At 40.6% G+C, this 21,563-nt stretch overlaps 2 protein-coding genes across 2 annotated transcripts; one reads left to right on the top strand and one right to left on the bottom strand.

Annotated features, from left to right (window-relative positions):
* Positions 1-106: 106 nt before the first annotated feature.
* On the bottom strand, positions 107-5,139 carry duox2 (dual oxidase 2). The gene is made up of 9 exons (XM_052061506.1): positions 4,842-5,139; positions 3,952-4,038; positions 3,699-3,865; positions 3,560-3,617; positions 3,345-3,479; positions 1,924-2,131; positions 1,624-1,838; positions 1,357-1,550; positions 107-375 (listed from the first exon to the last, which is right to left on the bottom strand). Exons 1-9 carry the CDS (start codon positions 4,843-4,845, stop codon positions 364-366), a joined length of 1,080 nt encoding a protein of 359 aa, XP_051917466.1. The 5' UTR covers positions 4,846-5,139; the 3' UTR covers positions 107-363.
* duox (dual oxidase) lies at positions 4,980-21,561 on the top strand. The gene is made up of 33 exons (XM_052061509.1): positions 4,980-5,040; positions 5,125-5,208; positions 8,443-8,607; positions 8,974-9,161; positions 9,376-9,577; positions 9,956-10,122; positions 10,282-10,345; positions 10,470-10,566; positions 10,795-10,885; positions 11,417-11,519; positions 11,591-11,763; positions 11,836-12,011; positions 12,114-12,232; positions 12,317-12,454; positions 12,533-12,646; positions 13,187-13,389; positions 13,497-13,682; positions 14,026-14,251; positions 15,238-15,331; positions 15,403-15,578; positions 15,657-15,726; positions 15,915-15,956; positions 16,396-16,574; positions 16,647-16,877; positions 17,531-17,630; positions 18,067-18,116; positions 18,208-18,335; positions 18,448-18,601; positions 19,048-19,280; positions 19,599-19,757; positions 20,496-20,651; positions 20,786-20,914; positions 20,992-21,561. The coding sequence occupies exons 1-33, from the start codon at positions 4,980-4,982 to the stop codon at positions 21,112-21,114; spliced, it is 4,581 nt and encodes a 1,526-aa protein (XP_051917469.1). The 3' UTR covers positions 21,115-21,561.
* The last annotated feature ends 2 nt before the right edge of the window (positions 21,562-21,563 follow it).

The raw sequence follows: 21,563 nt of genomic DNA, 5'->3' as shown, positions 1-21,563 counted from the left end.
CGTGGCTGTCTCAATAACGACTTCTATGTTTTGCAAGGGTAGATACTCTTGCTTGAATGTCATAACAAGAAATATGGTGTACTGTATTTCACTAGCAGGATCTACATATTTTTAGTATTAGTAATACGAATAACAATATAGGCCAAAGCCAGACGAAAAAAACTCCTGTGTTTATTAACAGTGCAGTGCATGGATCCCATACAAAATAAATGTGTATTTACATATACAGTACAGTACAATTAAATCACTATACATTAAAAAAAAAACATGCGCATTTGACGCAGACACAAGTGACATTCAACATTCTCTGTAACACATTCGGTAGATCCTCAAGTATTGAATGCGAAAATTGCTGAGAGAGACTCATCCATGCTCCTAAAAAATGCAAACAAAAGGATGTTATGTGTTATCAATTAGTGAGTTCTTTCTTCAAAAATAAAATGATCGACACTGAGTGGTATTACATGAAACAATGATCAACAGTAGTTGTAATTTGCTGAGATGTAGAACTGCACTGTATCATTATTGATTCCTGCTTGTTTTTTTCAGCTGTATATTGTTAACTTTTCACTCAGTTAAGTGCAAAAATAAATTTGCAACCCCCCCAAAAAAATGTAAACACCCAAAAGTAATTGAAGATGTTCATACTATTTCTTTCATGATCTAAATTTATAGTTGCTCAGTGAAATTTTAGAACAAATCTCCATATAATGCGAGGGTGTTTTTCCATAAATGTGTTCGATAATATCAGGAATATTCAAAAAGTCATTATTTTCAAAAAATGAAAATTTTGAATATATTTTTCATCAATGTCTTGAAGGTCCGCCACACATCAAACAACCTAACCAAATGCTCCCAAAGTGTGGCGTAGTGTGTCGGGTTCAGCCGCTAGTTTTCATGAGTGGCTGACTGTCGACCAATAGTTTTACTCTCACTTAAAATTGGAATCCCAGGTGCATGGCTTCATAAACGTTGCAGATATAACAGCTGTTTTGCAATAAAACTTATCTATACTTATAATTTTATATGTACATGTGGGTAAAAGGTGAAGCGTGTAGAGTCTCTGTCACTAAAATGCAATCAGCGAATGGAATCAACTGCCTGTCAAATATCCAGACTCTCCCCTAGCTTTCGCCAGTTGTCTCATTTTTTGACTGATTGTATCAGTGCCAAGTAAATCAGCTTCTTCTTTGACAACGGTGCCGTGTTGATTAAAGTTTAAAGTTCAAAAAACAAAATGGGGCGCCAGAAAAGATTTTTTTCTGGACACGTGGAATTCTGTTGCGTTTTCAAATGTCAAGTCGAACTGATATTATGAGATGATCAATGTATGAACTGAATGTACAGGATACTGACCACTGTGACCTCGGTGAGTGTGCATGGTGAGACCGTTACATCATCAAGGAAGGCTGAATTCGGGTATGTCTCTCCGTAAGAAATGTCCTCATCTTCACAACTGTCAGCAGCCACACTGAAAGCCTCCTTCATCTTCTCAGGTGCCGTAAAGTTCAATATCACTACCAGAACCCCAATGACGGTGCACAGCACACCTAGGAAGGATTTCAGCTTAGTCGAATTCAAATAAATGTCATTAAATCTGTAATCAAGACATTTATCAATTACCGGTTGCCAGAGCCAGCCAGAATGAAAGGCTATAATCCACTTCAAAAGGGACGGTTCCAATGGAGAAAACACATTTGGGCGCATGCATGATGGTGGTGAAGGTGGCCGCTGAGATGAAGATGAAGGCGGCTGTAGCCAACATCATGTAGGCGGCATATAAAATAACTGGCATGGAGAAGAGGATGTTGGCCAGCATCCAGCAGCAAAATGCCATCCTGGTTGGAATACTCAGTTAATTTCTGTAGCATTTAAACATTTCTAGACCGCAAGTTCATAATAATAAAAATAATAATTACATACCAGAGAGTTGCAGATGCATAGCGCCCAGAGTTTCTGTAGTAAAAGATGAGGCCGCACGGGCTGCTGAGAGAGAATTTCTCTGCGATGTATAGGATGGGGTTCGGGAGGCCTTTCTCCAAAGCTTCCTTATAATCGTCCTCAGTAGTGTCGTGCCAGGAAAACATCTCATTGTAGTCTATAGTCTCGTTCAATTGAATAACTGGATTGCCTGCAGAGGAGCATGGTGATTGCAACGTTCGGGTTAGTAGTTGTGAACCGTAATTTGTTGATGGTGTAATACCAGAATAGCATTTATTTATTTGTGCTTCCTTTTCAACATGACTGGCTATGGAACAACATACCTTGTGCATTACTGCCACCTAGGGGATTTCACAGCACATATCACTTATCAGTACTGTAGTCAGTCTCAAAAGTGTTGTGCAAGTATCCCTAGTGGTACATGTGCCGCCTTTAGTGATGGACAAAATAATCACAGAATCAAATAATAACTGTGCAAGTTTAAGTGACTCAAACTTTTTTAGTTCTTCTGTTTTTCAATCCAGTGAAGTGCATTTGTTAAATACAGTTCAGTTGTATTTAACCTTTTAGTACAACACACTTGCATTTAATCTTTTAGAGGTGTTTTAATTTTCCCAACATTGATACAAGTACAATTTGAATTAAACTAATGCGTAACGTATTTTAGAAATTTCACCCATTTTTTTATTTACTGCATTGCTAATGTTCCAAGATGTGTATAATGATCCAGTGGTTTACAACAGCTTATAATTGACATTTTATGATGATCATTTGGGGCAACAACCGGTAAGTTTTTTTTTAGGTTGTACGTCATATCTGTACACTAATCTCTAGACCGTATATGTTACACTTGGAAAAAAAGTGTTTATCAAAGCATAAACTTGTTAGATTGCTGTAAATTGGGAATTTCTCCATTGTGAGACAAATAAAGGTCTTCTAATCTTTTCTTATTTTATAATCCAAGTGGTAAAATAACCAGGCTGGTTTCCTGTCATCTCATACGCTGCCATGAGGCCGTCTGTACACTCTGCCTGCTATGACACGTGGTACAATAATTACCAAACATTATTTTACTGCATTTTGGATGTTTATCTTCCAGACCGTTTTCCAATGTAAGTTCTAATGGAATTGAACTTCATTTCAAGTTTTGTGTTCAATATTCATAATGAGTCCAACAGGATTCCTTCAGGGCTCATTTGGATTCAACTAATGTCTCCTTTATCGATGATAGAGAGGTAATCGATTGTTATTTTTTGATGGGTGGAAGAGCCTCTATTCTTTGGCCCATGCCTGAGAAGAACGCTCGAATAAACATTTATTTTGGACATTATCGACTGTAAGTGATGTGATTTATTGCTTTTTTTTTTTTACACCTGCCAAAACATTATTTTAAAATGACTCACCTTTCAGTGTAACATTAATGCCATATAGGCCAACATGTAAGCCAACATCAGCGTGAACCATTGCACTGCTGAAAGACTTGTAGGTTGTGTTTGTGGTTATACAGTCCTCAGCCCAGTTGTCAGTAAAGTTGAGTGCTGCAGAAAAGAAAGGTGAGAAAAAGAATTCAATGGGAGATTTTAAAAAAAGGGGGTTGTGGAAAAAGTGCTGCACTCACCCACGATGACAGCACCAATAAACAAGCTCAGGATGATCCTCAACAGCCAGAACAGCCGCTGAAAGACATCAAGTGAACATTTTTTTAAGTCATTGCTGATTTTTAAGGCGCTGGACTAATTTGAGAGGCTTGCACTCACCGACTTTCCTCGAATTCCAGGCAGAATAAGAAGTAGACAGAATGTAATGACAAGGAAACATATGATAACGGTGAGCAAGTGGCCACTGAAGATGAAGGATGTCCTTTGAATATGGTAGAATGGATAAATGTTATCGTAAAAAGCCATATCGGCTTCGGCTCTTGTGGCTGCAGACAGAAATTAACACACGTTGCAAGGGTGGGGGGCACGCTAATAAAAATGTGAAAATATTAGATCCTTGCTGTGTCCAGACCTGAATCTTGGAAGAGGAGTGAAGCAGCAAGTGTAACTCGTGAGGAAACAGTCACCTCATTTATACACAAGGAACAGGATGGTTTGACTGGGGAAAAGTGGGAAAAGGGTGTGATTCAGAGCAACTGACCAAACCCATTTGGGAATTCCAGGTCACATGTTTTTGATAAAGCAGACACTTCACCACCTCTCATCTGCTTCTGCCTCTACCTCTTATACTCACTACCGTTCAACCTCCACACAGGTAATCATGACTCTTTCACACTCTCTTTTACAAATACATGAACACATTGCAATGATTTCCGAACACTGTGATGAGAGAAATGATAACTTCACTTAAGTGCTCCAGAAATTATTTACTACAAGTAGTGTGCCTTAATGAGTACTGCATATACCACTAAGTACATTTTCAAGCAAACTAGGACAAGACTTTATACTTTTATATGATACTTTTTGTGCCTTTTGTTGAGTAGTATGCAGTGAGATTTGATTAATTTAAAATATGTACCATGCTCCTTAATGGGTGTCAAAAAGTCAGATTTTTTTTATGTTAAGAGAAAATGATGGAATATTTTGCTAGTGTACCAAAGCTTTAATACAACCTCGAATCTTAATAGGCGAAAGGGGGTAAATTGAAGATTTCTTTGTAAATAAAACATTCTCATTAGGACAAAATGATCTAAGACCTTACATAATATCAATCAACTTGATAGATGAGCTGTTACAGTAATAAAAATTTAAGCATGTTGAATAACATTTTCCTTTGATCCCGCATAGCAAATCGTGTTCAATAGCAACAGCATAGCCTTATATAGTGGGAGAAAAACAAACACACACACAAAATATATGACATTATATGGTGTGGATTCCAACCGAGGCCCACGTACTTACCCATCACAAAGTTGCACAAAAATTCGCCGTAAAAGGGGAATACGAATAAATGTAAAATTATTTTCACTTTATCTCAACTTTTCAGAAGTCATCCACGGCTCTTGGCTGCAGACTGAGCTAAGGAACCTCTCTGCATCAATGGATTTGCGTAAGCGAGTTTGGAGTGCTTGTGAAGTGCTCGGTTTGCTGCTCATCGTCGGTGAGTGGACGACTAGATGAAACCAGTTTGAGCCCTGAGTGGACAAGGTTGGTAGTAAAACGGCTTTTGGGTATATCTGAACAGATTCGCGATGTGAAATCACATGGGAAGTTCCTCGCTTTGACGGTTGGTACAACAGTTTGGGATGTCCCAAACGTGGAGCAGTGGGTGAGTTTCAAAAAATACAATACAATACAATACAATACAATACAATACAATACAATACAATACAATACAATACAATACAATACAATACATGCTGATTTATATAGCGCTTTCACAACAGCGGCAGCTGTAACAAAGCGCTTAACAAAACAGTTAACATAAAGTAAAATAATAAACACGACACATAACATAAAACACGGACAGTCATGTAGTTCTAACCACTTTTCCATTACACGCTTTGTTGTTTGAAGCAGTTTGAGATGAAAGAGGAGAGAATCAAAGTGTCCTTTAACCAGTGGATCAGAGACGTCATGCTCAAAATGTGCACACGTCGGCTACAAGCTAAGTTTCAAAGTCAACAAGAAGCTGTAGCATCCATTGACGAAAAAAGAGATTGGTTCACTTCTCCTGCCCCATGGAAATCCATTTCAATTCCAAGCGGCGACTCACGGTTCCAAATACGCATCGGCGCTCTTCGCCAACGCTCCTCTCTCCTCAACTTCAGCAGCCATCCATCCAGCCGCACCAACGCCGACTGTCCAACAGCGCTGACATAGCCACTGAACAAATCGGGGTTGTGAAAAATGCCGCCCATTACTGGCGCAAAAAACATGTTTCAGTTTTTGTTTTTTTTAATGAGGAAGCAAGCTAGCGTCGACCGAAGCATTTTATGCTGTCAAAACACGTCCCATAGTTTTGCCAGTAGAGTCGTCAGACACTCTACACATCTAACATTATGACAAGCACGATCTATCCAATTTAAAAATGCAGGCATTGGAAACCCGAGCAAACTAGACAAAAACAGAAAGATAGAAAGCTGAGAGGCTATGGCCAATTGGAAACGGACAATTAAAAAAAACAACAACAACACTGAACCCCACGGTTTGAATGAAAAACAGATTTGACGTTCAAACATTTCCCCTGTTGGTCAAAAGGTTTATAAAAACTTTTTTTTTACATTATGTTTGTAATTGTTTTACCTCTGTGATGACTTTCACCTTATGAATACATTCTAACATATTTCTAATTTTATGGCTGAAGTGTGAAGTGACAAAGGGTGTTTCTGTAAATGTTAAGATAAGATAAGATATCTTTTATTTGTCCCACAATGGGGAAATTTACAGCCTCCAGCAGCAAGAATGTATGTAGAAAGAAGAAGAGAAAAAAAACAACAACAAACATCTTTCAATTAAATACAATATGAACACAAATGGATAAATCGCAGTACTACAATTTTCCTTCACATCATTTAATTATTATTATTATTATGATTATTATGATATGATTGTTATTTTTTATTCATCAGCCTGACAGCAGTCGGTAGGAACGAGCGTCGGTATCTCTCCTTCTTGCAGCGCGGGTGTAACAGTCTCTGGCTGAAGGAGCTACCAAGTGCTGTCAGGGCGGGCTGGAGGGGGTGGGAGGGACTGGCCATCATAGCTTTTAGCTTAGTTAGCATCCTTCTGTTGCCCACCTCCTCCAGAGTGTCAAGGGAGCAACCCAGGACAGAACTGGCCTTCCTGACCAGTCGCTCCAGTCTCTTTCTGTCCCGGGCTGAGATGCTGCCTGACCAGCAGACAATGCCATAATGGATGGCCGAGGCCACCACCGAGTTATAGAACGTCTTAAGGAGTGACCCCTGAACCCCAAAAGACCTCAGTTTCCTGAGTAGGAAGAGTCGGCTCTGTCCTTTCCTAATCAGGGTGTCCGTGTTTGTAGACCAGTCCAGTTTGTCGTTCAGAAGAACACCAAGGTACTTGTAGGAGGTCACCCTCTCTATGTCCATACCCTGGATGTTCATCGGTGCTGGTGAGGACTTTTTCCTGCAGAAATCCACAACCAACTCCTTAGTTTTACTCGGGTTGATCTGGAGGAGATTCTGCTGGCACCAGTCCACAAAGTCCTTTGTCAGTCCCCTGTACTCCCGATCATCCCCTTCTGTAATGAGGCCAACAATCGCAGAGTCATCGGAGAACTTCTGAAGGTGGCAGTTTGGAGTGTCGTGTCTGAAGTCCGAGGTGTAGAGGATGAACAGGAATGGAGCCAGAACAGTCCCCTGCGGCGCTCCAGTGCTGCAGAGAAGCCTGTCCGACTCACAGCTCTGCAATCTCACGTACTGCGGCCGATTTGTGAGGTAATCTATGATCCATGCTGTGAGATGGTGGTCCACTCCGGCGTTCTGCAGTTTGCCTCCCAGCAAATTGGGCTGGATGGTGTTGAAGGCACTGGAGAAATCAAAGAACATGATTCTCACAGTGCTCCCAGCCTTCTCCAAGTGTGACAGCACTGAGTGGAGGAGGTAGATAATGGCGTCTTCCACGCCGATGCCAGGCTGATAGGCAAACTGCAGCGGGTCCAGTGACGGGCTCACCAGCGGTCGAAGGTGGGCGAGGATGAGTCTCTCCAGCGTCTTCATCAGGTGAGACGTCAGCGCCACCGGTCTGTAGCTGTTCAGCTCCTTAGGGTGGGGGGTCTTGGGCACTGGGACCAGGCACGAAGTTTTCCACAGCTGTGGAGCTCTGCCCAGCTTCAGGCTCAGGTTGAAGATGTGCTGGACAATGTTACACAGCTGGTCAGAGCAGGTCCTGAGGAGCCGGGAACTGATCTTGTCCGGACCTGCTGCCTTCCTCACATTCATCTTCCTCAGTTGGTTCCTTACCTGCTCTGTTGTGACGGACAGGCAGGAACCAGGTGACATACTGGGTTGATGAGAGCTGGTCGAAAGAGGAGGGGGAGGAGAAGAAGTCCTCAGTGAGAGAGGTTGCAGTTTGTGGTTGGGGGAAGGGACAGACGACTGGTCGAAACGGTTGAAAAAATGGTTCAGTCCATCTGCCCAGTCCTTGTCCTTCTCGACCACTGTCTTTGGGCTGTCATGTCCTGAGATGGTTTTCAGGCCCCTCCAGACACCAGTGACATTGCTGGCCTGTAACTGGTCCTCCAATTTCATCCTGTATAACTTCTTCCCCTCCCTAATCTTTCTTCTCAGCCGAATCTGCACGGCCTTCAGCTCCTCTCTGTTTCTCGACCGAAAAGCTCTCTTCTTCTCCTTCAGCAGGGTCTTTATGTCCGGATTAATCCATGGTTTGTTGTTGGAAAAACACCGCAGAGTTCTGGTGGGTACAGTGTTCTCCTCACAGAAGTTTATATAATCCGTGATGGTGTCAGTGAGTGCATCAATGTCCTGTGTTGTGTTGTGTGTGAGGTTCTAACTTGGCATCAATGTCTATATTTCTGCAGGCTCACACCTTGTGCGGTTGGTGCCCGCCAACTTCCTGGATGGCGTCTACCAAGCAGAGAATGAGCCCGAGCTGCCCAATCCACGAAGCCTGAGCCGTGCTGTCAGCGTCGGCCCCTCTGGGTTGCCCTCCATGCGAAACCACACTGTATTATCTTTGTTTTTTGGTAAATGCACTCTAATTGAGTCTCTCCCTTTTCTCACGGATTTCTGGACATTTCTGTTATCATTCTCTGTATGTGCTTTCTTTTTTTTTTTACTTAACTATTTCTTGCCCATCATCGCTTGGATGGCAAATTACTTTTTGTTCGTTCAGCTACATTACACTGACAAGGAAATTTGGGGCAATTATATATTCAAACAAGAGTGTCAAGGAAGTACTGAGATGTTTCCTTGCACAATAATCCCACATTAGATATGGCGATCAATAACAGAGTAATATTTATCTGGATTATTTTCAGAGCAGCATAGTTATGATCACTATTCAGATCTAAATATTCTACCTTTTACTTAACAAATGATTTACTTTTCAGGTTATCACGTTGCGTTTGAGATCATGAACTCAAGGACTCCTGGGTGCCCACCTGAATTCATGAACATTCCAGTGCCTAAAGGTGACCCTGTTTTTGACCCAAATGCCACCGGTGAAGTTCTGCTGCCTTTTCAGAGAGGACCATGGGACAAAGACACAGGCCAGAGTCCGGGAAACCCTCGTACACAGGTGATATTGGAACTCATAACAGGTATCGGTTTCACATTCAAGCTCTCATTGAATGAGATTCAACACACACCATTTAAAGAACCTCTGAATAACCCCAAATAAAGTTTGTGTGTTCTACTAGGCTTTTCCCCTCATGTCCTTGCACTCTAGCAGGAGCCTGAAGGTTTTGTGCTTCTGCTGATTGGTGTTTTTAACTGTTCATAATTATTTGAAGGTCAACCTGGTCACAGCTTGGATTGATGGTAGCTCCATCTATGGCCCCAGCAATTCCTGGTCAGACTCACTGAGAAGCTTTTCTAATGGGCTGCTCGCCTCCGGTTTGCAAAAGAACATGCCGAGGCAGGCGACCAGTCACAGGCTCATGTGGAGCGCAGCTGACCCTACAACAGGTGATCATGGACCTGAGGGCCTCTATGGTAAAATGTGCTTTTACTTTTAACATCAGGCGACACAAAAAGAAATTGTTTTGTGCATTTAGTTCATGCCGGTTAGCTTAGATCAGGGTGATAAGTCTGAGGCTCTAGCTATGATGGATATTATTGAATTGAGCAAAAGTTGTTTTGTCATAAATGCATGGTGGGTGGGGAGGAAGCTACTCTATTGTTACGCACTTGTAACAAACATCAGCAGCAACTTTCTGTAAATTGGTGTTCGTATACTGTATTGTCATATTGCAATACAGTACTTGTGTGACATCATCGATTAAGGTGAATTTGAGGTCACTTTTCTGTATTCATTGTTAAATTTGTAAATGTATTGAAGTTAACAAAAATAACTCAATCTTGTGTATCCAGAGTTGGGAAATGCTTGGGGCAATGAGAATGTGTTCACAGCAGCAGAAGGGATCATCTGGTTTCGTTACCACAACTATTTAGCCTATAAATTGCGTGAGGAGCACCCACAGTGGTCTGACGAGGAGTTGTTTCAAAACGCCAGGAAGACAGTTGTGGCCACATTCCAGGTAGAGGGAGAAGTCTTGATCTAATCCTTTCTTGACGCAAGAGTTGCGCCAATGTTTTTCTTTGATGATCAGACAAAACAATGTCAACTGTGGGCAGCATTTACGACAACATTATAAAATCCAATAATGTTTTCTCCCTAAAAACAAAAACAAAAACAGAATATCGCCCTTTACGAATGGCTGCCAGCATACCTGGGAGACAGGACTCTTCCGCCTTACCCAGGTAAGAATCAGATTAAAAACAAAAACAGAGTGTGTGCAACCACTCTTACAAAGTTAAAACACTCGGTGCTCATAACATTTATTCATACTCTAAGTTTAAATATGATTATGATTTATTTGTGCAGGATATCAAAAATTTGTTGATCCAGCCATTTCCCCCGAGTTTGAGACTGCCGCTATGAGATTAGGTATCACTATGGCTCCACCTGGTGTTTATATGAGGTATATATATTTTTTACAATTCTTTTTTATATTATCATGGAACCATCCACTTTCAAAAATCGCATTTGACTGATCAGGTGTTAATCACTCATTATCAGTTAAAACCAACATATCATACGGTACATGTTCTAACATGCTAACTGGTAGCAGTGCTAACTAGTGTTCCTCTCAACCTCAAATTGTTGCCTGTTATTTCTTCATGTTCAATGGCTGTTTTGTTTTGTACAGAAACAGAACCTGCCATTTCCGAAAAATCATCAACACTGATGGCAGTTTATCATCAGCCTTGCGACTTTGTAACAGCTTTTGGAAACGTCAGGTATATACAGTGACACACTGCTAAACCTATCCTCAATTTACAGTGGTACCAGTGGCACAACATTCGAGCTTTTTCAAGAGCCGTTCGTGTGTTGTTGTTGTTTTTTTATTGTTGTTGTTTTGGCCTTTTTTTTAATGAAAAAAAAAGGGCCGTTGTATTGGGACAGTTAACCCAATTCAGCTCATTTCACAACAATGCATTGTTGCATAGTGAACAACTCTCCAGCAAAGCTTCAAACTGTTTGATATCACTTCCAGGTAAGATTTGCTGTCAAAATAAACTTAAATAAGAAGTACGCATTTTGTATTTTTTAAATGAACACAAAAATCACATCCACTCACTCAATGCTAATATATTTTATTACAATGTTATTACAATATGTTTTTTCAGTGAAATATCACAGTCCTATATTTTTAGCTAAAAAGCTCTGGCAAAGGTTCTGGAATATTTTAATGTATTTTTTTATTACTTATAGGCTGTTAAAGGAGGGTCAGCTTCTTTTTGTTTATGCTCGTGTCATTTTGTCAACAGGCGGTGAATGTGAACACAAGGCGGGATGTGGATGACCTCATCATGGGCATGGCCTCTCAGATTGCAGAGGAAATTGACCACATTGTTGTGGAGGACCTAAGAGGTGATGTACCCTGAAAACGCCATATCATAAGAGCACAAATCAAATAAGACAATTTAATCCAACCCCGACAGACTTCATGTACGGACCTCTTAAGTTCACACGCACAGATCTGGTCGCGCTGACTGTCCAGAGAGGACGAGACTTTGGCCTTCGCAGTTACACGGAAATCAGAAAAGCTTTGGATTTGCCTCCTGTAAAGACATTTGAAGACATTAGTCTTCACATCAACAGGAGTAACCCACAGGTAAAATTCACATGTGTCCCTTTATAGATGACAAGCCAATCTAGGCAACAAGCAATTGGTCTTGTTTCACAGTTGCTTCGAGAAGTTGCACACATTTATGGTGGAGACATCTCCAAACTAGAGCTCTTCCCCGGAGGACTGCTCGAGTCAATGGGTGGTCCAGGTCCAGTTTTTTCCGCCATAATCTTGGACCAGTTTGAACGCATAAGAAATGGCGATCGTTTCTGGTTTGAGAACAAACAGAATGAGTGAGTTCCTCCCATTAGGATCTACATGCTCAAATGATGTCACTCATGCTGTGTGTAGTCACTGATGGGTTCCTGATTTATTCTTAAATTTCGCTTTCTCAGTTTGTTCTCAGATGATGACATCCAAAGGATCCGCAACGTGACTTTCCACGACATCCTTGTTGCGGTCACGAATGCTGAGAATTCAGATTTGCAAAGCAATGTATTCTTCTGGAACAGTGGTAAACTGAGATTTTAAATCTAGGAATCAGTCAATTTCAGTCAAATGACTGAATATGTAAGAATAATCTCACTGCTGGCCCTAGGCGACCCTTGTCCTCAACCCACACAGCTCAAATCATCAATGCTTCATCCCTGCACCGATGCCACCAAACTCAATTACTTTGATGGGAGCAGAGTTGGCTTTGGGATATGTATTATCATTCTGTTCCTCTTTCCTCTTGGTCAGTATCATCTATCATACATTCACCTCTTTCTATTATTGCACTGTCTCGATATTGATCATCAAAATGCCTTCACAGTAAGTTATTTCATGGCCTGTATGGTGGCGTATCACCGAACGTCCCGCTACAGGAAATTCCAGAAAAGGGGAAACCCCATTGGAAGAGTTGAGAGCAACGTTTCAGGATTCGCTGGTAAGAATATCAAGGGCCTCTCTCTCTCACTGGCAGAGACATTGCAGCAACTGATCATTCGAGTCATGAAACAAAAAACTGCTTGTGCTCTTACTAAGGTGATATCGCTCGAAGGTTGCTGCAACATTTTGTGCATATGTACAGTAAAAGTATGTAGTACTGTACAGTACTTCAAAAGTATTTTTATTTCAAGGCTTAAAATAATAGTTGCTCTATCCTGAGTTATTTAACACTTCTACAAGTTAACACCATATCGTGGACAGAAGTAATCTCTGCAATGTCTCTGAGATGTTTCCAAAATCTGCTGGGGATTTGAAAAAAAAAATCTCCAAATTGTCTCCACCAAAGAACTGTACATGTTTGAATATACAGTACTGTGATTCCCTGATGACCCTGTTAAGCTCCAGGAGATTTCTCAGAGACTCAAATCGACATCAGGTCGTCAACTAGTCTTCAGACTATTGAGATTGGCAGTTTATTCAGATTTCCAGAGCTGTTAGTGACAGAAAGAGTCTCATAGCCATTTTTTCCCTTCCTTAGCCTCTGAGTGGCAGAACCATAAAAAGCCTCTGTATCCTGTCGCTGTCGAGGTCACAGAGGAGAAGAAGCTGCAGATATGGGACAGATCTGGAGCTGCTCTCCGCTGCTTGAATCTTGACACGCAGCATTACATTGATGTGCTCATCTCGAACGACCGCCACCAGAAAGCTGTGCTGCTCAAAGTGCCCAAGGAATACGACCTGGTTAGTACCCTGAATGAGTGAGCATCGAAATACTGTTGAAAGTTTTCACTGTCATGTCCGAATATTCTTCCACAATTATCACCTAGGATTCCCATTTGCCATTCCAGGTGCTGTTTTTCGATGATGAGAGCAAACGTGCCGCATTCCTCAAGTGTCTACACAAGGAGGTGACTGCCAAGAGGCATGCGGTTAAATTGAGTAAGATGAGTGAAAAGGAGCTTCTGAGGGAGGCATTAACAGGAGAGCAAAGGGCACAGATTGTGGAAACATTCATCCGACATGCTTTCTCCAAGGTAAATTGGATCGCGACCGAGATAACCAGATATCTATTTAGCTAAATACCTAGCTAGCTAGCTAGGTATCCCTTAGCAAAAAGTAGTTTATTCAAGTATACTACAAGTGCATATTATATTTTGATGAACTTCACAGAAGTCTGCTTTAGTATACTGGTACTTGGCTTGTACTGAAAAGTATAAGGACAGATAGTATACTTTTAAAACTTAATTTGTTCCAATTAAGCATGAAAAAGTACACTGCATCTACTTACACTCAAGTATACTTTATAACGTACATTTCAACAGATACAACTTTTTTGTAAGGGATGGTTTAATGATGCACTCTCCTTGTTTGGCTCAGGTTTTGGAAATCGAGAAGTGCGATGCCGGGGACATGAGTGGTGTTTCCTGTAAAAAAGCCAAAGAGGTTCTGCAATGCGAGTTGACAGCTACAGAGTTTGCAGATGCACTGGGTCTCAAACCTGACTCCTTATTTGTGAACTCCATGTTCACACTGGCTGACAAAGACGGCAATGGTTACCTCTGCTTTCAGGAGTTTCTTGATGTCGTTGTCATTCTTATGAAAGGTAAACCACATGGCACTGAAACATTCCCAGCAAACTGAGTATTATCCACCAGTATTTTGATAATGCGATCAAACGGTTAAAAACATTTTGTTTACAAAGATAATAAGGCTTTCGAACATACTGCCACTCTTGGGTGGAATCTTAAAAATCATATCATATGCATTATGTATGATTGAACTCCAATATCAACACAACCGCAAAATCATGTTCATTTTAATATGTTCCCCCCGCAAAAATACTCTCTTTTCTTTCTTCTTTCTTCTTCATTTATTAAAACAATCGTCCACATCAAAGTCTGTGCTCACTCTGACCTCCTTCACGAGCCAATCGTACGTCACAAAAGCAAATACCGGTAGTTGTTGTTACACCATCTTTCCAAATGCTTTGTCAGAAGTCCCAGAGCCATAAGTAATACAATAATTACAAGTAGCTTGCCAAAGAGTGCAACAGGCCTAAATGAATTGTATTTTTTATTAAATCCTCTGTAAAGCGCTTTGTTACAGCTGCAGCTGTTGTCAAAGTGCTTTAGAAATAAAGATGTATTACATGTAATCTTGAGGCAACATCAAGTCCCACAAAGTGAGGAAAATGCATTATATGACAATTCAGACACAAGTTAATAATAATTAGAAAACTTCATGTTTCCAAATTGTTTAATAGATTTTTAAAGCTATTTTTCATCACTCTTATTCAGTTAATATTGTGTAAAAATAACAGATGGTGTGGGTACAGACCAATAGCATCGATTTGTGAAAAAACATGAACTTGACCATATTTGAACATATGAGGTTTCCGGCAACAGCAACATTGTTTGTCCTCACATGCTGGGGTAAGTCGCCAAAATATTACAAAGGACTGGAAAAACTCCCAACATGTCACAGTGCAATTCTAAACTCCACCAAGAGTATGCACTCATTCCGATTCGCATTGTGGATTTGGCATCGTACCTAAGGTTCTAGTGTGAGAGAGCATCCATGTTTGCACAGGAACCTCTGAGGAAAAGTCCAAGCTGATGTTCACCATGAATGACATCAGCGGAACTGGTTTTTTATCAAAAGAAGACTTTTCCAGGATGTTAAGGTTTGTATTTTATTTAATCTTACAAAAGTAATCCTCTTCAGATAATATTTAGTTGTTGGCTTCACTTTAAGGTCATTTATTGAAATCTCCAACGGAGCGTTGTCAAAGTGTCAGATGGATGACGCCATCAGAGCCATGATGCAGGCAGCGGGGATTGATAACAAAGAAAACATCACGTGGGAAGACTTCCATTTCCTCCTGCGGGACCATGACAAGGAGCTGCAGTTTGCCCAGCTCAGCGTCAAAGGTTGAAGGTTTTGTTTTGCTTTTTCTTCAATCTTCAAACCTCATGATGATTGATTAACCGATTGTGTTGTCAATGCAGGGGTGGAAAATCAAGGAAAGAAATTGTTGAATCGAGACCAGAGAGTTTCTTTCATCTGCCAAACGAGAAGGTAAGCGACGGCAATTCAGAAAACGTACATAGCTGGTTTGAATATTTTGACACTCTCATGACCTGAAGGGGAAGCATTCGTCGTGCATGACCACCAGCCATGTCCTTATAAACAAGACCTTGCATACTGCACCATGCCTCAACTGTATGATTCCATTCCCATCACATGATTTTTATTGTTGATTACAGCTGCGACAATACAGATGGACAGGATATCCGCAGACGGAAAAAGTGTGTGCTCATTTTCTTATCGATAACCAACGACAAATAGTACAGTGGTGCCTTGAGATATACTGTATGTTGCTGAGCTTCTCAGGTTTTGGAGACCTGAGCCACCATTCAGCCTATTTTTTCCACTTCATTGTGGCAGTGAACTCAAAACGACTCACTCGACAATAAGTAGCAGTTTCGTAGAAGTGAACAATTCTCCTTGTGTGTTTAAACAAATAGATAGTCCGCGAGCTTAATGCTAACATCAGCGTCAGTTGTTCACTCAATTATGAGAATATGAAAAATAAATAGGGATATAAACATCTAATAAATATCGATGTGTCGCTGATGGTGTAATGTAGTTAATTCCTTTGTATATGTCTCAAGGCACTACTGTATTTCGAATTATTGAAAAAAACAAACAAACGGTGGTGATAGTAATTCATGCGATTCTATACAGGCTTGGCCTCAATACTCCCACAGTGTACGTGAAGCCCAAGCGTGACTACTACGTAAGAAGCCCCGTCCGGCAGAAGATCCAACACTTCAAACGATTCATTGAGAACCACCGACGGCATATTGTCTGCGTCATCGTGGTTTACGGCATAACAGCCGGCGTGGCGCTGGAGAGATGTTACTGTAAGGATTAATCAGATATTCTGTGCTGCTAATGTATCGTGAGTTCTAAGTCATTCCAAATGTGCTCCTCAGACTACAGTTTGCAGGCCACATCAACAGGCATGCCTGAGACTTCAGTAGTGGGCGTGGTAGTTTCCCGTGGCTCAGCGGCTGCCATTTCGTTTCTGTTTCCCTACATGCTCCTCACCGTGTGTCGCAACCTCATCACAATGTGCAGAGAGACCTTCCTCAACAGATACATTCCCTTTGATTCCGCCATCGACCTTCATCGCTCCATGGCCGTGACTGCCATCGCACTCACAGGTTGCCGGGCAGTAAACTGGATGATCTACAGTACATGACGCACAAAAAGTTCAGACTATCTGACTTTTGCCTGACCGTGTTAGACAACATCAAATTCTAGTAAAAGTACTATAATATTGAACAGATAGACATGTGCATACAAAGTTCAAAGAAAGTCAAGTTAAGGTCACCTGGAAAGTAAATTTTAGGTTCATCATAAAATGTCACCCCAAAGCCGAATATTCCCAACTTTTCGTCAGTATAAAATCATTTTATTTTCATATACTTTGACCAATAATGTAAGGAAAATCTCTCTCTCTCTCTCTTTCTCTGTGTATGTGTATACAGCAATTTTTTATGCCACCATTTTTATTATTATTTGGAAAATGATGAAACAGCCATGCTTTGAGTCCTACTTTCAAAAGGTTTAGTACAAAGGCGATCCTCATTGACAGAGCGTAGCTATTCCCAAACATAGCTTTATACAGTATATATTTTTTCTTGTTGTTTGAATGATCAAATCTGCCACTCATGCAAATACTCATATCATTAAAATTAATTGATGTTCAAAAGTAAATTCAGTAAGTTGTGTTTACGATGTTATGACCTGTATATTTACGTTGCACTAAATATACTTTTTTATGGTTGTTTTTTGTTTGTTTATTTTTTTGTAGTTGCACACAGCTTGGGTCATGTGATCAACATCTACATCTTCTCCATCAGTGATCTCAACATCCTGGCTTGTTTGTTCCCAAAGGTTTTGACTAACAATGGGTAATGTTTTTAACTTTTTGTCACCCACATTTCGCCATGAGTTGATGGGGTGAATGCTGAGAATCAGTCATTTCATTCAGATCATTTTGCTCAAGGACAACTATTAATTTTTAAAACATACAGTATATGGACGAGGTCGTTCGTCAATGAGCTAAAAAATAAATAAATAAAACTGAACTTTTTTTTTTTTTTCGCCCACTCATTTTTATGTTATCCTTTAAGATGTGTTTAGTCATGGTGTATTTTTAAAAATGAATAAAATGACCTCATTTATGAAGCATCTTTTCAGATTATACAGATGCCCCTTAAGATTTATATACATAAATTGTGATGGACAGAGTATCTGCTAAATTATTTTCCACTTTGGATTGGTGACAGGATCCTCAAGTATCATTGAGAAAACTGGTTTTTAATTTAGTCCGTTTTCCCATGATAGGTCAGAACTTCCTCTGAAGTGGTCATGGTGGTTCTTTCAAACTGTTCCAGGTATTCTCTTGTGGTCGGTTCTGATGTCACAGAATGTTTTTTTCTTGTGGCATTGTGCTATGATGCCATACTTTGCCCACGTTGTTCTCAGGTCTCACTGGTGTGCTGCTTCTGTTCACTTTGGCATTCATTTACGTTTTTGCCTCTCGCTATTTCCGCCGCATCAGTTTCCAAGGTTTCTGGATCACTCATAACCTTTATGTCCTCGTGTATATTTTGGTAAGCGATTTTATCTCCCACCTGCTAAATGCACAAGATGTCCCTCTTGTCAGTAGTTTTTAAGAGCTGAATCATATTTCCATGTGTGATGTTGTGATTCTGGCATGTTTAGACAATCATTCATGGGAGCTTTGGCCTGCTTCAAGAGCCACGTTTCTACATCTTCCTCATCCCACCCGCACTGCTCTTCCTGTTGGACAAATTAATCAGCCTGAGCAGGAAAAAGGTGGAGATTTCTGTCATCAGAGCGGAGCTGCTGCCTTCAGGTGACCTTCAGTCTGTTATGTAATGCCAATTTGACTTCCTTCGTTGGTGACGCAAGAGTTTCGGACCCTCTCTTTCTCTCTTTATTGATTATTGATGATTCACTGTTGAACTTGAATTTTATATAAATAGTCTATTTTATATATATATATATATATATATATAGAGAGAGAGAGAGAGAGAGAGAGAGTGTAAAATAAAATAATAGTCTGTTCTCATTGTCCAATGAGAACAGACTATTATTTTATTTTACACTCTTCTCATTTTCAATACTAACCCACCCACTGCCAAAATAAGAACTACCGGTACTGTACAACACTTGGCTCTGTTGACTGCTAATCGCCCCCTAGTGGTGCTCCAAGCAGCTGCTTCGTTGGCTTATGCCTCTGAACTCCAATTAAACTGCATCAATAATCAATTGTGTCTGAACTAAACTCACCCCTCGCAGGCGTAACTCATCTGGAGTTCAAGCGACCACATGGCTTTGTATATCGTTCCGGCCAGTGGGTCCGCATTGCGTGCCTGAGGTTGGGCACAGATGAGTACCACCCGTTCACGCTGACATCAGCCCCTCACGAGGAGACCCTCAGTCTGCACATCAGGGCTGTGGGGCCTTGGACTAGCCAGCTCAGAGAGCTCTACAGTGAGGAAAGTCTGATTGAGCTTGGAGCCTATCCAAAGGTAAGACATAAGTACCTCTTTCTTACTTTTGGAATTTGGTCTTCAAAACAATATCTTTTCTTTCTAAAGTCCTTCTAAAAATCCCTACAGTCTTCGAACAAGTGCTGTGGGAAATGTCTTGAGATCAGTAGATTTTCTGTTCTGGCTTTATTTTATTTTTTTCACGTGTGTATGGGAGTTGGATTTCTTCTTCATAATATGCTTGCGAAACAGAGCTCTGTCACATTTGTTTCGAGTCTAAATTTCATCACTGACTTAAAAATCAACATGTTTCTCCAACATAACCTTGAGCGCTTTGCACTGCTCCCTTTACTGCAGCTGTATCTGGATGGCCCGTTTGGAGAGGGACATCAGGAATGGACTGATTTTGAGGTGTCTGTTTTGGTGGGAGGAGGCATTGGTGTCACTCCATTTGCCTCCATCCTCAAGGATCTGGTGTTCAAGTCCTCCATCAGGTCAAGGATTCAGTGTCAAAAGGTATGCCTCTCTCTAATAATATGGATTCATCATTCAATACGTCCTTGTGGACGTGCTTACGAAAGTTGTGGAACGCGAGTCGTGCGGGTCAAACTGGAGTCACCGATTTTAGAACAAGACTCTCAGTAGATCCAAACAATCCAATTTAAATCCACATCATATTTATGTAGTGTCTAGATAAGATCAGTGCTTAACAGATGCAGTCCACATGTTTACATATCATTGCTTCTTGAAACAAGAAAAGTTTAAGTGATAAAGCCACAGATTTCTTTCCATTGTTGTAATCTGATTTCCTGATTTATGTTTACACTAAACTTGTTTGGTAGAATTTTGTGCATTTGTGAACACTTAAGACGTCAAACTGTTTTGTACATTAACTCTAATTGAAGTAGATAAACTGTCTGTCACATTAATTCAGGGTTCATTTTTCCTTATTTTAGTCTGAGGCTAACCTCTAAGACCAAAACATTTGTGTAATCCGTCTGATAGTTTTATAATGCAGATGAATTTATTTCTTGTTTGCTTAAAAATGCAGAAGAAATGGACGTTGGATTTTTTTTTTGAGTTTTCAAATTTGTTCAGTCTCAACTCGGTCATATTTTTTCATCCTCTATAAATAAATAAGTTATAATTTAATTTGAGGGTTCCAAAGTTTAAGTCATGAGACTTATGACTTGCACACTTACAGTATGACTTTCTACCGCCTCCGGTACTTCCAATTCGTAACATGTTTTTCAGGTGTACTTCATTTGGGTGACACGGACGCAGCGTCAGTTTGAGTGGGTGTCAGATATCATCAGGGAGGTGGAGGAGATGGACTCACTAGAGCTGGTGTCCGTTCACACTTATATCACGCAGGTGGCCCAGAAGTTTGACCTGCGCACCACCATGCTGGTGAGTTAACATACAATTTTTGCAATCGACAAATGGCTTCCTGTGTGGCGTTTGCATATTCAATACAAATTTGGTTTGGATATGAGGATAGTATTTCTTGTTTTTTTTTTTTTTTTTTTTTAATGTGTGAGCAGTACATATGCGAGCGTCACTTCCAGAAAATACGGAGTCGCAGCCTGTTCACCGGCCTGAGGTCTGTAACCCATTTTGGCCGGCCTCCTTTCGTGTCCTTTTTCAGCTCGCTGCAGGAAGTTCATCCAAAGGTCAGGAGCGCAGGAGTGAACCTATTTCGTTGCCGCAATAGAATACCGTATGTGTGAATACGTGTTATGAACTGTAGGTGTCCAAGATTGGCGTGTTCAGCTGTGGACCACCGGGACTGACTAAAAATGTGGAGAAAGCCTGTCAGCACATGAACAAGAGGGATCAGGCATTGTTCATGCACCACTTTGAGAATTTTTAAATGAAATCCTCTGATTCAGGGTCAGTTAAAAAGGTCTTTTATTGTTCAGTATTTCATCGTCTGAATGAAATGTAATCTACGTTTTTGATCAACAAGCAGGCTCCCAAATAACAGTGCCAATGGTTTTGTATTGGTCATTTCTGCTGTGTTCTCAGTCTTTATAGCAATAAGTACAACTGCTCAAAAAAAGGGAACACTAAAATAACTAGATCGGAATGAATGAAATATTCGAATTAAATATTGTGTTCTTTTCATAGCTGAATGTTCTGAAAATAAAATCACACAATAATGATCAATGGAAATTACATTTATTTGACCCATGGAGGTCTGGATTTGGAGTCACACTCAAAATTAAAGTGCAAAAGCACATTTCAGGCTGTTCCAACTCTGATGTAATTGTTATTATTTATTAAATTCGGACACTGCACAAGAAGTACAACTACAATGAT

This window comes from Hippocampus zosterae, chromosome 3 (genome assembly GCF_025434085.1).
Source record: "Hippocampus zosterae strain Florida chromosome 3, ASM2543408v3, whole genome shotgun sequence".
NCBI lineage: Eukaryota > Metazoa > Chordata > Actinopteri > Syngnathiformes > Syngnathidae > Hippocampus > Hippocampus zosterae.
The sequence above is the reverse complement of the archived record's forward strand: the minus strand, read 5'-3'. Positions and strand labels throughout refer to the sequence as shown.